The sequence below is a fragment of the Aulonocara sp. 'chitande type north' Nkhata Bay genome, linkage group LG1 (assembly GCF_057382095.1).
Source record: "Aulonocara sp. 'chitande type north' Nkhata Bay isolate Kocher_YH1m ecotype deep benthic linkage group LG1, A_spYH_male_GT1.1, whole genome shotgun sequence".
Lineage (NCBI taxonomy): Eukaryota > Metazoa > Chordata > Actinopteri > Cichliformes > Cichlidae > Aulonocara > Aulonocara sp. 'chitande type north' Nkhata Bay.
In genome coordinates this window covers 5,074,672-5,090,682 of record NC_141344.1, presented here as the reverse complement: position 1 = coordinate 5,090,682, position 16,011 = coordinate 5,074,672, and the positions used below count along the sequence as shown (strand labels likewise).

Here is a 16,011-nt window from a genome sequence, read left to right as displayed (position 1 = left end):
AGGAGACTCTGAGAGCACTGAGCAGCTCCTTCAGTGGCAGCTGTGGCACCCACAATGTGGGATGGAGAGATTTTGCAGGTCTTTCCTCCCCACTGCTGTCAGACTCCACAACAAAGACTTCAACCGATTAAACACACACATCCACACATGTGCAATAGCAATAACACTAAGTACAATACTCTTTTCTGGCATCGTTGTATTATACTCAATTGTATATAGCATTTGTATTCTATTTTATTCAATTGTATATAGTATTTTATTTTATTATATTCTATTGTGTACAGTTGCGCACAGTATCTATTAATATCTTATTCCAGTGTTTTTCTTTTTTCTAATTTTCCATGTAACTTTCCACTCTCCACTGCTGTAACAAAACAAATTTCCCACACGTGGGACTAATAAAGGTTATCTTATCTTATCTTATCTTATCTTCATGCATAAAAAAAGAGGAAGAGTGTCTCCTGTGGGTATTGCTGCCACCTTGTGGCACCTGCCACCTGGTTAGACTTCTTATGTCAGGTCATGATGATGGAGTTGAATATTAACAGTATCAGTATCTGGGAAGAATTGGGGAGATTAAATACAATGTATTTTAAAATACTCTTAATGTATATAGATCATTTAGAGATTACTCTAGTTGTTTTTCCTTTTTACCTGAAAGCTGCTATAAATAATAACTTAATTATAAGTAGGTACAGCACTAGGAACGATTTATCAGAAAGACCTCAAAGGGTGATGCAATGTAAACTCAAAGAGCCACTCATTACAACCAGGTTATACAGAAGAGCATCTCTAAGTGCACAATACATCAAAAAAAGCAAACAAAGCTTCAAATGACGCGTCAACTATTAAATCAGTCGTCGATTTTGATAGTCGACTAATCGTGGCAGCCCTATTGGTTATACTGAACTACATATCAATAGAAGCGCAACACCTAATATAGGTCATGGATAATGCATTAGTCTTTTCAGTTTCTGCTGTTGAAACTAGTAGTCATCATTTTCTGAGAGGAAGAGTCTCTGATTGATGAGTTATTTTCAGGTTGAGATTTTGACCAGGCCATCGCCACAGACCACAGGAAAATAAATAGACCTGTGAAGAGAGAGACATAGTTTGTCAGTTCTTCTATTAAATGATCAAAGTCCAGTTAATCCTTGACATGATGATCACATACTAACCTTGAAGGGAGTTCAATACGGTGAATACGTAGATCCCAGCGAGTGAAACGTATGTAGTGCTGGCTAACCCCCAAGGTAACCCAAGCACACAGCTGAGGCCCAGCACTGTGACACAGTCCTTCCATAACCTCTTCTTTCTCTCTTTGTTTATCTTCTTCCAGTCACTGCTGCTTCCAAAGCTTCTATCACCCCTTCTTAGCTCCAACATCTTAAACACCACCAGCCCCAGCATGCAGGCATTGAACACAACCACCAAGAAAGGAAAGGCCACGGTAGTGATGTAGCTGACTACGAGGAGCTTTTGTTCAGACTCGTTGCTCATCCAGCACCTGCTCATTAATAAAGAAATTAAAAAAACAGCATGAATTTGCTAAGAAATAAAATCTCCTGGCTCACTCTAATATAAAATGATACCAAAGATAGGTTCTTACATGTGTTGTGTTAAATTGCTGTTGCTGTATTTCAGAGTGTATTTGCCATAAACACGTGAAATCCCACAAACAGCTGCAACCAGTGTAGGAAAACCTGCAAACATGGAAGACAGAATTAATGTCAGCTGAGTGTTCTTTAGGACAGCGTGAGGCATTATTGTCACTGTTCCTCTGCTTTAAGGTCCCTTTTCACATTTACCCCCCCCCCCCAAAGAATGCAAATTTCAGTTCGCATCACCTCAGTAAGACCATGTGAAAATTAAAACAAATCATCCAAGGTGAACTTAAACATCTTTGTTGCCCTTTTGTTAAGACATAGAAAAACGCACCAGACAAACATACTGCAAAAGGAAATGGTCGCCTTAAATGCATATATTGTATAAACTCAAAATGCGCATTTCACTTAAGAATTAAGATGTGAAAATGTGATCAGATCAACTTGTTAGATATTCATTTCCTATTGAAAAAAACAAACAAAACAGAAATAAATAAGTCTTCTCATCAGATATTGATGCTTCTTTCCTGTATGACACAAAAAATAGGAGACAGATGTTTGTTTGTTTTTTAAGTTAATTCCTAATAAAACTAACTGTAAGATGTTTAACTACATTGCTGTTTGCATTATTGCTGAAGTCCTAAATGATCACCTTTAAAGTGTTTGTGCTAATAACATCATGTACAGTCAGACAGGCATGGAGAACAGCACTGACTGCAAGAGGCTTTGAATAGATCACATAGTTCAATTCAATATATAAGACTTTAAGAACGCACAAGCATCTACTTAAAATTTTTTATTTAATCTATCATCTATGATATTATCACGTACAATTCTAATGCATTGTGGCGAGCTCAGACAAGGAGGAGGCAAAGGGATCGTTTGGTCTTGCTTCCCACAGAGTTAGCCAGGGAGCACAGCCGTTTATTAGCATTCAACAGGAAACACAACGCTGCTAACTCAACTGCTCGGCGTAGCTCTAGCATAACAACAACCACAAGAAAAAGGCGCTCTCTCCACCCAGAAACACACAGTCGCAGAGAGAGAGAGCATCACCTGTAACCATGGCAACATAACGCTGCCGCCTGGAACAACAAAACATAGCTGTCAAACCCCAAACAGCCCTGACCCGCTACAGTATTTTGTTCATCTCCCTTAAATAAACAGGCAGCCTTAAAGTATGAAATATTCATTTATAAAAACACATATAAATGTATCTACTGTCTCAGTGGCTGAGACAGTAGATACAGGCCTTATTGTGGCCTCATTGTGAGCTTGAAGACATTTATAATGTTTAAGTAGTTTAATGTGTAGGTGCTGACGATAATCACATTGTGAATGAAAGCCGGGGAACTTTGGTAGCAAGTGGCTATTCTTTGTGACCGAATGGATCGGTCCCTCATATTATCATTATTTCACCCAAAGGCACTAAGTTAATACTTAGTGCCTGCAGAAATACATAGAAATATAAACAGTACTTGGTGACAACTTTGCTTTTAGCCTTTAACCCTCTGGGGTCCAGGGTATAATTGGCCATTTTTGACTACTTTTTATTTGGCGTCTATATTTCACCTTTAAAAACTGTTTATCTTGCCCATCTGTTATGTTCTCATTTTGACATACTGTATAAGCACAACTGATCTAAATTCAGACTTGAAATGCAAATAGAAATTGTACATTTAAAAAAAATATGCACAAGTTTTGCAAACAACAAAGTTATATGGTACTATTTACACCCAAAAATGCAACCAAGGCTAAGACGTTTTTATATAACCATTTAAAACTACTTACAGAACAGTAAGGTGTTCTGCACCAAATAGGAAGGCACACAAATTCTTTATGCAACTCCAAAATATAATTTGTATCCACTAAGACAGAGGAGAACAGCACAGGGATAAACCTGCAGGTCTGACAGCAGGTGTGTCACTCCTGTTTTCCACCTGGAGACAGCGTTTACACTGCGATCTGCCTTTTGTGGCTTTTTTGCAGCAACTGTGACATTCTCTAGTAGAAGTGACTCACACAACAAAACAACGACTACACTACACACTAACTACACAAGATAACACACTAACGTGAGACTCCAAACATGGTAAACGTCACAAATCTATCACGTATCTATCAAAACTCACTCAAAACTTTCTCTTTCTTTCGCTCACTTGCTCTCTCTCGCTGGTGTCACTCCTAAAACTTCCCCCTCTTCCTAAACAACCAAATGCCACATTTTTTGATTGGTCGAAATGGTACATTTTTCCACCAATAGGGAAGGAGTATTTTTTCTTTTCCTTTTTTTTCACTCCCAGGCTGAGAGTGATTGCTAGTGCTGTTTGTTCCCCCTGCAAACACCACTGTTTTATTAAGAAAAAAACATTGCGTGTATTTTTTATCATACCTCTGGTTTTACATGGCCGATCAACACAATTTAAAAACTGGTGTATAGTTTGAAGTCCGCACTTTCGACCCAAATTGAAATTTTGTTTTTACATTTTGCGACTCATTTTATTTCTCTATCTGATAAGAAAACTATTCAATCAGAATGTTATTTGTGGTGATGACATACAGTTACACTTTCAAGCACTTTTAAGCACCACATCTGAAATTCAAGCACTTTTCAAACCTTGAAAAGACAATATTAAAATTCTATCATTTTCAAGGATTTCAAGCACCTGTACGAACCCTGTCCTTAAAATTTTGTGCCCCATGCTGACTGCACAGGTGATCTTACCAACAGCTGTTGATTCTAAACAACAGAATAAATTAGAATGACTAAAGCTGAACAATATACAATCGTCCATATCAGATCGTCTGTTTCACAGTATTATTATCTGAACTTAAAACACATCTCTCTTAGACAGGCTTTTCAGTTAAGGCCTAATTTATAACAGTGTCATTTAATTACTTTTAAAATACATACAAGACATTTCATGATTCGTGATTTTTTTAAGTAGTTTTGTACCTATTTGCCCTAGTGTTTGGTCAGTGTCTGTTGTGCTTAAATACAGTAGGTTGTGCAAATAAGGCGAATTTACTTGACATCACAATACATCAGAATAAAGGGTTTAAGCCTTTATTGTGATGTAACACTTCAACACAATCCACTTTCATTTAAAGATTTGTGACAGTGTATTGCAGAGCAGCGTCCCACCTAAACGACACTCACCCCATCCAATCAGGCTGAGTTTGAGCAGGTACCTCCTCACATAGATGTTGAAGACCCGGATGAGCAGAAGGTAGAGGTGGAACCCCTCCAGAGCACTCCAGGTCAGGGTGGCCAGCAGGGACCAGTGTAAAACCAGACCCAGTACCAGGCAAGATGAGCCGTCCTCTTTTTCCTTCAGTAGTTGGGCCAGGAGGCTGGACAGCAGGAAGGTGAGATGGAGGCAGAACATCGCCACTGTTAGCTGCATGTGCAGACTTATGGATTTCTCAGGATGCCGCCGACTAAAACAGAAACAGAATTATTCTCTTGTTGCCAACTGTGGAGATAGTGGATATTATCTTGCCTTTTTAGATGTGAGATGATGGTAATAACTCCACACTAATGCAGCAGATAAAACTATATATAAGAAAGGCCATGAGGCTGTAGCCTCACTTCTCTAATGGTCTCTTAACTAGATGTAGCCACAAAGTTCACTTAATACCACACTTTGAGTAGCAGTCGCCTCATTTGCATCATATAATGTTAGAAATGTAACAGAATATGGGTTGAACTGAAATGGGAAAATCAACAAATTCATTAAACAAACAAATTACAAAGACAAACATGACAAAATCACTCTCAGGCAGATATATTAATGTACACAACATTTCTTTAATTAATTACTTTACAAATTTCATTCACAATCACATTTTTTTAACCATTAATATTATTGAGTTTGTTTTCTTAATGTTCAGGGTTTTTTTTTATGGCATTTCCAGGCCCTCGTAGCAGTGTTTCTTTGAGGCTACTTGACAGAAGATGTCTCTGGGGAAGTGACTACATTTTGTTTATACCAGTATCAACATGTTGAAAAAAAATAGTTCCCAAAATGTAAGCAGCAACTGAGCTTTTGTGACGCAATCTCTGCAACCTCACACTGTCACTGTCACGGACCCAGCTCTGGAGGACTCGGGGTCCGTGAGCAGTTTTGACTGTTGATGTTATTGTTGTTATTATTATTATTTTGGTGATGTGTGTGTTTTTCTGCACTGTGCTGTGTTAGTCTGTGTCCCACTCATATGTATAGGCAGGGTATGGGTGTGTATGTCTGCGGGTGTGGCTGGAGGATGGAGCTCAGCCACCTGCAGGCCTGAGGGGTGTGGCCCTGCGGAAGGACTGGCCACACCTGAAGTTCATGCCACACCTGTTGGTGATCAGGGCTCGTCGGGGGAGCTACTTAGGAGAGAGTTGGAGCTCCCACCGGCGCGGGATCATTGAGTTATTGTACCAAGTCAGTGTGTGTTAGCTTAGGTCTGTGCTGTGCGTATATGCCCGCCGAGGGTTAGTGTTGACGGCTGCGTCTCTGGTTTCCCTACAGGAGGAGGAGTGGTCCGGAGAGGCAGCACGCACGGGGGTGCGGAAACACAACAGCGGGGAGCACGAGCACAGATATCGGAGGGAAGCACGCACACGGGGTTCGAGGGAGCAACGGGGAGTTATTGTATTTACAGCCTTTTCACTGTAAATAAAGAGCACTGTTTGCATCGCAGAGTCTGCGTTTTGGGTCCTCCTTTCCCCACATCCCCACGGTCTGCCAGCCAGACCGTGACACACACGCTCATCATTCTTTGCAGAGACAACTGTTAAAGGAAGAGGGATGTTTCTTTATACAGGGAACCCTGACAAAAGTTAGCAAATACATCTGTAGCAAAAGTTCGACCCTTTAGTTCATAAACAGCACAGTAGGAACTCACAGTATCTGTGTCCTCAGAGGTTTTTGCCACAAACCAGACTCAGATATACTCTGTCAGAGTATTACAGGCTATTAGTAAGTTCTTTGGTGATGCAGAGTATGAGTGCATTCTATTTTATTTTATGTAATTACATTGCTGTGGAGACACACATAGGAGAGTTAGTCTGAGTCAAGAGTTTCTTCTTTCCCTACAGAGCTCTACAGATACCAGCTGTTTATGTAAATGGAAGCGGTGTAATACTGCAAACATCAGGATATGTACTGCTGCAGTGGAACTGTGGATAAATTCACTCCATGTATTCTATTTGCCAAACAACAACAGTTGTTTTATACAGCAGTGTTTAATCATCCACAAGTCAACATGTCAGCTACTCCTCAGATAATCGCTGACCTAATGCACAAACTGGACTCTATTTGCTCCATTTGCTAAATTCCTCCTTGTGAGACTTTAATTGTTGCAATTTAAAGAAGACTCTGCAGTTAGCAGAAGGTACAGCTATGACTTCATTTCATCAGAGTACTCGGGAAGACCAAAGTGAGTCAAAAACAGCTCATGACTTTTTACAGAAAGTACTGTATCACATTGTGCAGAAACTACGGCCTCTCTACAGGACTTACTCAATTTAGCAGGATTGAGTAAATAATCTTGGTCTCACTTTTGACCTGTTGCCACCTGAGAAACAGCGTCAAAAGCAGTTTACTTCTCAGTGCCATAACAACATTGAACCTCAAGATATACTGCCCCCCTCGATTCCCCTAGTACCACCACCTTTTCCCACTCCTCTTCTTCCTGTAATAAGTTGTCTTCTGTATAATATCATAGCCAAAACTAATATTGTGAAAAAACGGGAAATACTTGCACCATCATGCTACTCCATTACATTTTATTAAATGTATGTATATTAACTGTATGGGTTCCCTTTGCTTGGTGTCATGCAAAGCTAGTTATCCCTGACAGAATTAGTTTCTCCCCCGTTGGGAGCGCAGGAGACACAAATGCTGTAGGAGATAACTACCTTGGCACAACAGGTGTCAAAGCACTGACACCATTTGTTCATTTTTTAAATACTGCCACTGGATTGTTCAATCAACTTTCTTAATGTGACCGGCTCCCCTCTACCTTCTCACGCACCTTGTGAAAAAGTTTATTGTGGAAGAAGTGGTGAAAAGGTGGAGCTGGAAAGCTGAGAGAAAACAATAAAAAAAACTAAACTAAACATAAATGCAGCAAAATGTGTCAAAGTAACGGCATGTAAGCCGTCAGGGTTGCCTGACTGTGAACCAGCAACAAATAGTAACCAATCCTTACAGGTTGCTGGTGCTGCTGCTAACACCAGCTGTGGAGAAGTGAGGAAGCAATGGAGGAATGTGAAATGAAAAAATGTTTTTTTCATACTAGTGAATCTTTCTCAGAATCATTTTGTCATGTCACTAGAACAGGCTGAAACCATCTTGAAAATGGTGAATATTAGGACAGCTGCTGGCCCCCGATGCCATCTAGCTCAGTGAGGATTTTTCTACAATCGTACAGAGATGTGTAGAGGGTGGAAACATAACCAGCATACAGAACAAATGAAATGTAACTGATGTGAAGTCATTTAGAAAAAAAACATATTAATCACAATACTAAAAAAAGATGCAAGAAAACTAAATGAGTTAAGATCCGCTGTATTTACACATCTTGTGATAAAAAAAAACTGATGAGGTTGTGTCCTCAACTGATGACAGATTAGAGCCACTGCTGTTTGCTTATAAAGTAAGCATTGATATAGATGATGATAAGCTCATTGTTCTAGATCATACAGCATATAAGCATCTTCTGCTTTTGATAAGGTGCAGCCCCATGTACTGATGGACTGACTGGCCTCTGAAATTATTTTACTTGATCAGATTTTAATGTTACATTTGAATTTTTTAACTGAGAAACTTGAATGGGATTTCTGTAAAATGTCCAACCCTCTCAAACCTATCAAACTCCAGCTCTCCTGAGGGCTGTGTTTTTTCTCCTCTGGTTTTTATCATGTACACAGACAGCTCCTAGACTTGAAGTTTCCTGATAACACTGCACTGCTGCCTCCTCTTCAGACCTCACAGTCAGGTCTGGCTGATGCTTTGCCTGCATTTGTTAAATGTTCGGAATGACGATTTCCTTAAACTTAACGTGACTAAGAGTGGGTCATTAATCACTGATTTAGGGGAAGACAGCTGGAAGCCAAAGGCTAGTATGAGCATCAGCCAGGTATAGAAGTCCAAATTGTGCATACTTTGCTTAAGAAGCAGTTGGAAACAACCTGGTACTTCCTTAATTTCTTCATCGTTTGAGATGCTAAATTCTTAAGAGTATCGGTTTGTTCTTATTTTTTCATCTCTTATTTTCATCTGCTCATGTTTGAGTGTGGGTGTTGTGGTCAGAGACCTTATCACTGAGCTGCTGTCACTAACGAACTCAATAGCTTTTATACAGTCTATTTTCTCCAGTTTCTCATTTGATCACAATTGGGAACTGAAAACTATAAAGTTTTAAATGTGAATAATATGACATCTACTCACTGTAGATAAATATAGATGAACAAACTGATCAGTGCGAAGGGGGCGGAGAATCCTGATCCAATGTAAGTGATGTAGTTTAGCTTGTCGGCATCAGCTTTTGTCACCGATATTCCTGGATTCTGCAACATAAAAAGATGAAGTTGTTGTTTTGAAATGTATTTTACATAAGAAATTTGTTTTAGTAGTAGACCAAGATTTGTTAATTTATCAATTGCTAAATTTCCATGTTAAGATGGCAAGACATTTTGGTGCAATACATGGTTGGGAATGTATCGGTTGGTTCACCCTTCATCACAACTATATGATGAGTTAATTATTTTTGTAAGTGATCCATGTGCTGGCAAAGCTTAAAATTAGAGTGACAGGTGTGCTGACCCATAGCCTTAAATTGTGACTTGATGCCATGGTGGCTCCCTCTATCTTTTATACAATCTATGTGTAACACACTAGTTTGCTCATAGAATAGAATAGCCCTTTATTGTTATTTTACATGCACAACAAAGTATGTGTACAGTGAACTTATAACTATAATTATAATTTAAATATCATAATTATCATCTTTGAGTGTATTGCTGACATTTCAGTTCTGGTCATTTGGTTGTGGAAAGACTGGAACTAAATATGTGGCTATTTATACAGTATAAATTTGAGACAGCCTCTCAATTCAAATTGTTTATCAACATGTTTATCTAATTAAATATTAATTAGATAAATATGGTGTTTGCCAAAGGCTTTTATCATATGTAGGAAGAGATTTTCAGCTCACCACAAGCACAGCAAAGAAGCTCAGATGGTTGCAGCTGCAAATAAATTCATGTGCCGTGTAATTTGTGTCACAGCCTTCATTGCTCCAGTAACCTATAAAGAAAACATTCGGAGTAACTAAGTCATTTTATTTAGAAACAAAAACACTGAAGGTTGACATCTCCAGTAGTACCTGTTCCATCCTTTGCTGATGTTTCCTTCCAAAATACACACGTTCCACTTTCAACCTGGAATCAAAATGAACGGTAAACAGGTTGTTACATTTTCTATTTAAGATGTTCGTCCAACACTTTTGTCTTTTTACCTCTTTGTTGTGTTTGAAGGTTAACGTGATGGTTTGTGAGAGATTCTCGACTGCACGGTTTCCTGCCCGCACACATACGGCTGAGTCCCTAAATACTTTGCCATTTCTGCGGTGAATTTGTGGTATCCTACTTCTTTGGGGAGGACTCAGCTGAAAGGACGGCACATAACAGTTATGTTAGTGGCGCCTCCACCAATGAGTGATTTTATTAAACAAAAGTCTAGCAGTGTTGCCGGGTCTCGACTAACTCAGGCCACTGTTAGAAGTGATTGTGAACTGGCACTCAGGCGGACCACCTTTTCACAGAATGCTCTGTCATATCAGGGAGTGAGCTTCTGGAATAGTCTTCCACTGTCAGTGAGGGAAAGTACAAGTCTACCCATCTTTAAGAGTCACTTAAAAGGGCGGCTGAGGGACACACAAACATGTAATCATGTTTAATAATCATGTTTTATATTGGACGGGGAAAAGAGTTAGTGTATTACAAAAAGGGAAACAACTGTTAGTGCAATGGGTGAACGCAATATCACGATGGTCAGGGCATGTACAATACTGGGGTTTGTGCAATATAATTGATGTGTTTCCGTTATTGTTATCTATACTGTCCTCTGTGTCCACTCTCCTTGTCATTGTTTGTTCTAGTATAATGTGATCACTGTTTTTGTCCTTGTCACATGACCTGTAAATAGTGTCTCTGTATGTTTTTACTAACTTGTGTTTAACACCAACCTGCCAGAGGGTCTGCAGATGGAAATTAGCCCAAGCCTATAATCTGGCATATTTACATTTGTTAAAATGTTCATTAATATGTATTGCCCCTCTTTCTAAAAAATAAATAAATAAATAAAATAAATAAAATGTTAGGGTGGGATTAATATGAAAAAATGTATCTCAAATCTCAAAAACTAATCTAGCCTTTAATCCTGGCAGAGGACTTGTAGTTAAATTTCAAGATATTTTTTTTTAAATGTTGGCTAGTTGTAGCTACAGTTTGTACAGCCACAAGCGCAGTTTTATGAACAAAGTATTTGCATTTTGAAGATTTCTTTTATATTTCTCGCACTTACATGTTTCAGACCATTAAACAAATTGTAATTGTCATGATCCTGGGTCCTTTTGACCCAGCATTTTGTGTTTTCTCTTCGATTTTGGTTCTGTTCTTCCTTTGTTTAGTGTTTACTCTGTTCTGCCCGTGTGTTCCTGTTTTATTGTGAAGGTCTGCGTCTTATGTGAGTGTTTTCAGTTTGCCTCCCTAGTCTCGTTATGTTAATCACTCCCAGCTGTGTTTCCCACCTGTGTGTAATCTCCCTGTGTTCTCTGAGTGTATTTAAGTTGTATTTTCTGTCTTAGTAATTGCTGGTTCGTCTGTGTTGTTTCCCCTTGGTCTCCCTGTGTCTTCCCATATGTATTTCTCCGGACCTCCCTGCATCCTCGTTCTGGTTTGTCTTATTAGTTTACCCAGTTTAGGTTTCCAGTTTCATGTTTTGTCGCCACCGCTGTTTGTACTTACCCACCCCTGTTAATAAACACTCACCTGCACCAGAGCTGCTGCCTTTTGGGTCCTTCCTACATTCCACACGGCTTGCCCCGGCAATCCGTGACAGTAATATTAGGTAAAGGTAGCCAAAGATTGTTGTTGTGAGTAGCCTTTTTATAGAACTGTAGTCAGAATGCATTACTTTTCTGAAATAAACATTTTAAAGTCTAATAAAGTTGTTTGTACACTGGTTGAGGAATTTGTCATATAAGACAAATATAAGACAAACATTTTAGACTAAATTAAAGCAAACATTTCTCATTGTGGCCCTCAGTGAAAACAACTCTTTATTAAAGGAGCAACTTTTAATCATTTTTCATGATAAGCAACAGCTGATTGTGAAGAGACTCTGCTCGTGGGAATATTTAAGTTTTTTTTCTGTTGCTTTTAGCGTTACCAACCTTAAAATAACTGCTGTTTATTACAGAGGCCACCACCAGGACATCCACCTCAGGCACATTTCCTATGCTTCTCTGGAGAGCTGATGATGGGATGTGAACTCTATGTTCAAATGTAGGTCTCACATCAACCTAAAAAGCATACACGAAAACATAACTTTAAAAAATGTGTTGGTTGTCAGTAATTAGAGTTCATTAATACAAAAATACAGAAATTCAGATCAAATGTAACTTTTTCACTTCTAAAAAGCACTTCAGCTCCAAATGACCTCACCTCTTGAAGCGAGTCTACTTTGAGTTGTTTGATGCCTGTCAAGGAGCGGCCTGTTTTGCAGGTCATAATTCGATCCTCGTAACAACTACCAACAGATATTTAACATAGTTCAGATATATAAACATGCAAACAGGGATATAACTGAGGATAAAAAAGACAAACTAATGCAAAGAGATGAGAAGTAAGATCAATTATTTCATAGTGGACCTTTCTCTGCTATTTGATTACTTCATTTGTTCATGGATATACATTTAAAGGAGAAAAAATGAAACTGCAAGAATTTGAGATGAACAGAAATAGATTCTGTTGTATTTGGTTTAAGCATCCTTCAGTGCTTTTCAATTTGCACAAAATAATGCTGAGCTGTGAAACTCTGACAATAATTAAATAATAATGTCCATATTATCACAGTATCACATTCTACAGCTTTGTCAATTCCAAGCAGCTAACAAAATCCAAAAAGAAAAATAAGAAAGAAATATAAAAAGTACAGTAAATCATCCAAATAATGTTTCTAGATAAATCAAGTATGTAACAAGTTTAAATACACGCCAACATACACAATACACTTAAACAATAATACAAAATTATGGTTATTCCAAAGTGTTACACTGTGTTCTTGTTTGAAACAGCAGTATTTGTTACAATGAGTATATGTTAGAGGCTGTATACTAATACTCTAATGATTCTTATTTGATGATGAAGCCATGTAAAACCACTGAAAAGCAGCCACTGTTGAAAACAATTAACAATTACTGACAGCATTTATTCATTCATGTAGGACAATTTATTTTTCACAAACAGGAATGCGACATGTACAGTAGAAGCTGCATTACCCTATCCATGATGGGTCACTGTCTCGGCATTCTTTAAGAACATTTTCACAAAGGTCTGTCAAAGTAAAACACACAGAAAAGGAAAGACCAAAATTAGCATAATGAATACATTTAAACAAGACTGGAAGCTGATAAAATGTCTAAGTGGCATCTAACTCCAGAGACACATGAGAGACAAGATGTTATTTTACAAGTATTTGATCAGCACTTGATAAAATTGCAGGTAGTTTTGTGAAACTGGTTGACTTAGAGTCTTTAATAGCTATTGGTAACAAAGAAGCTGGGTAATTTTACTTTTTCAAGGATTCATGACTTTGAGATTCACTTCACAAGTATACTCCTTTCAACATAAGAGTGATAACATGGTAGGTTTACTCACCAATAGCTCGGGACATAGAAAAACAGAGGGCTGTTGTGATAAAAAGTATAATCCACATTGCGTCTCACTCATCAACAGATATAGATTTGCTGTAAGAGGTCCAGAGGGTATTTTTCTGTCTGGTTGACGTTTGCTGAATGAGGGGGAGTTTCATATCTACATATATCACATGCTTTAACAGATCTGTGGTTCACAGCTCAGAAAAGGAAATGACTCACATCAGGCAATTTCTTTCAGTGCTACCACAATAATCAAGTACTTTTAAGTACTAAAGAAGTGCTGATACTTACAGCTTGCTGAGGAAGTAAAACAGGAACTTGCGCCACACCAGTTCTACAGGTTGCAGCACACAGTAAAATAAGATGCAAATCTTTGAAAATAAAGTCTTTGGAGGTAACTGGACTGCTGTATTTTTCTATTCTTCCTGACCTGTTTCTCTTTACATAGTCTATTTCATTTCTAATCAGAATAGCTCATGTATTATTCCAAAAATTCCGTTAGTAGTGGTTTGCTTTAAACTTACCTTAGATCTAATGAGGTTTGGTGTGATGGACTTGTGGTATTACAGGTTTATCATTTTAAGTAGTGGCAAGGAAAGTTTTCTGTTCTTCCTCTGCTAGTGGGTAACCAGATCGACAAGAAGATGTGTCAGACACCTTCATAAAGACATGCACAAATTATTCAAAATTATATATCAGGTCTAAGAACTTCAACAGATGTCATGAAAAGTGTAGCACTCCACCCGTTATACTGAGTCTAAACCCTCTTACATCAGTTTAGACCCACTATTTTGGGTGTTGGATTAGTTATTGCATCAGATTCCACAATGGTTTTGGTATGGACAGGAATCAAGGAAACTAACCATAAACCCCTTGCCTGCATGTTACACTTAAACACTAATGAAAGAATTGATCCCAGACAACTTAAGCACAAGAACAGAACATTTACTGTACTTTGGTGCAGCATAAAAATGTACAAAAACACACATTTTTTATAAATTCAAATGATATCACAGTTACTTTAGAAAATGAAATATCCATCCATCCATCCATCCATCCATCCATCCATCCATTCGCTTCCGCTTATCCTTTTCAGGGTCGCAGGGGCGCTGGAGCCTATCCCAGCTGTCATAGGGCGAGAGGCGGGGTACACCCTGGACAGGTCGCCAGTCTGTCGCAGGGCCAACACACAGGGACAGACATTCATTCGCACATTCACACCTATAGTGACAATTTGGATTATCCAATTAAACTATCCCCACAAGAAAATGAAATAGATATTTTAAATTAAATAATACCATATGAAATATTATTAAGCAACACAGAAGCAGGTTATCACATCTTGGTGGTGTTGTGCCAAAATGTGATTGCCTGTCAAAAACTGATTTTCGGTATTTACCAAGAAGCGATGGCCCGTAGTTACACTGCTACCCCCCCCCCAAAAAAACAAAAAAAACAAAAAAGCAAACCACACTTGTTGGCCTATGCTATGTGAAATGTGTCAAGTATATCCCTCATGAATGATATCAAGTCATCTTGAGCCACAAACAACATTCCTATCACAAGGTAGAAGCCACAATCAGTTTTTGGCAAAGTGCCTTTTAGTTTACTGTCCAGTTAAAAAGTCTCGTTGACATTAAAAAAATGGCTTTTTAAGAGTAATCTGGCGAAGAGGACAACAGAAATTGCAACAAATATAGCAAGAGTTCTATAAAGATATTTTAAGTGGCCAAAAAGTACTGGACTGGTTATGTATGTACAGTAACATACATGCAGTCATAAAGATATAAAGTCATAACTGTTATTTTATTTTTATTTTTATGCATAACCCCTTTGTAAATCCTGTTCACTAAAGTCCCTTGACCAATATAAGTAAAGACACTGCACATAAAAATGGAAACACAGTGGCTCTGTCGGTGGCTGCTCACCAGTCCACTGAATCCAGTTCTCGGCTCCTCCTGAGGACACCGCGCTGTCTGTGCTACAGCGCGCCAGCAAGTCACTTTACAGCTCTCCGACGGTCCATATCAGGGTCCGCTGATCAGACGAGTTGTCGCGACCAACCTTTAACCTTAGCAGTTGCAGTTGAAAACACCTTTCTACACTGTGGTGCGACTCTCGGAAATGTCACCTCACACTGTTAACGTCTGGTCACACACAAACAAAGCCAAGTATGTCGCACGTGTTGAACTGACACCCGTGTGTTTCTCCGCTATACGTTCTCTCCTTCTCAGTCTCCGCTCAAAACTAATATGCTACCTTCACAGATCTCTAGAACATTCGAAGTTGCATACGAGGGAATTATATTTTGTGATTCATATGATAGTTTTGTTGCTCTAATTAACTACATTTACCTTTGTGACGTATTAAAATGCATATTACATTTAGATTATATTTAGATCACATGGGTTTAACTGTGAATACCATATATTATTGTTGCATTTAATCCCATGGGAATTTTGAGTACTTACTC

At 38.5% G+C, this 16,011-nt stretch overlaps 1 protein-coding gene across 2 annotated transcripts; it reads right to left on the bottom strand.

The window, feature by feature from the left end:
- Positions 1–218: 218 nt before the first annotated feature.
- On the bottom strand, positions 219–15,670 carry LOC147338561 (adhesion G protein-coupled receptor G1-like). Of its 2 annotated transcripts, XM_086302994.1 has the most exons (15): positions 15,467–15,670; positions 14,063–14,195; positions 13,830–13,872; positions 13,540–13,672; positions 13,161–13,215; positions 12,325–12,409; positions 12,054–12,182; positions 10,116–10,265; positions 9,984–10,038; positions 9,813–9,904; positions 9,047–9,165; positions 4,765–5,045; positions 1,610–1,703; positions 1,179–1,507; positions 219–1,092 (listed from the first exon to the last, which is right to left on the bottom strand). In XM_086302994.1, the coding sequence occupies exons 4-15, from the start codon at positions 13,595–13,597 to the stop codon at positions 968–970; spliced, it is 1,572 nt and encodes a 523-aa protein (XP_086159120.1). In that variant the 5' UTR covers positions 13,598–13,672; positions 13,830–13,872; positions 14,063–14,195; positions 15,467–15,670; the 3' UTR covers positions 219–967. The 2 variants fall into 2 exon arrangements, with proteins under 2 accessions (XP_086159120.1, XP_086159030.1); XM_086302904.1 differs by having other exon boundaries at positions 13,540–14,195.
- Positions 15,671–16,011: the final 341 nt, after the last annotated feature.

What these genes read in the sequence shown, in the direction of transcription:
- LOC147338561 (XM_086302904.1), bottom strand. Translation starts at nt 13,597, where the DNA reads ATGTGGATTATACTTTTTATCACAACAGCCCTCTGTTTTTCTATGTCC. An exon ending in AAGTAGACTCGCTTCAAGAG is followed by an intron (nt 12,183 to 12,324) that starts GTGAGGTCATTT and finishes TATGCTTTTTAG; the next exon opens with GTTGATGTGAGACCTACATT. An exon ending in ATCAGCAAAGGATGGAACAG is followed by an intron (nt 9,905 to 9,983) that starts GTACTACTGGAG and finishes TTTTCTTTATAG; the next exon opens with GTTACTGGAGCAATGAAGGC.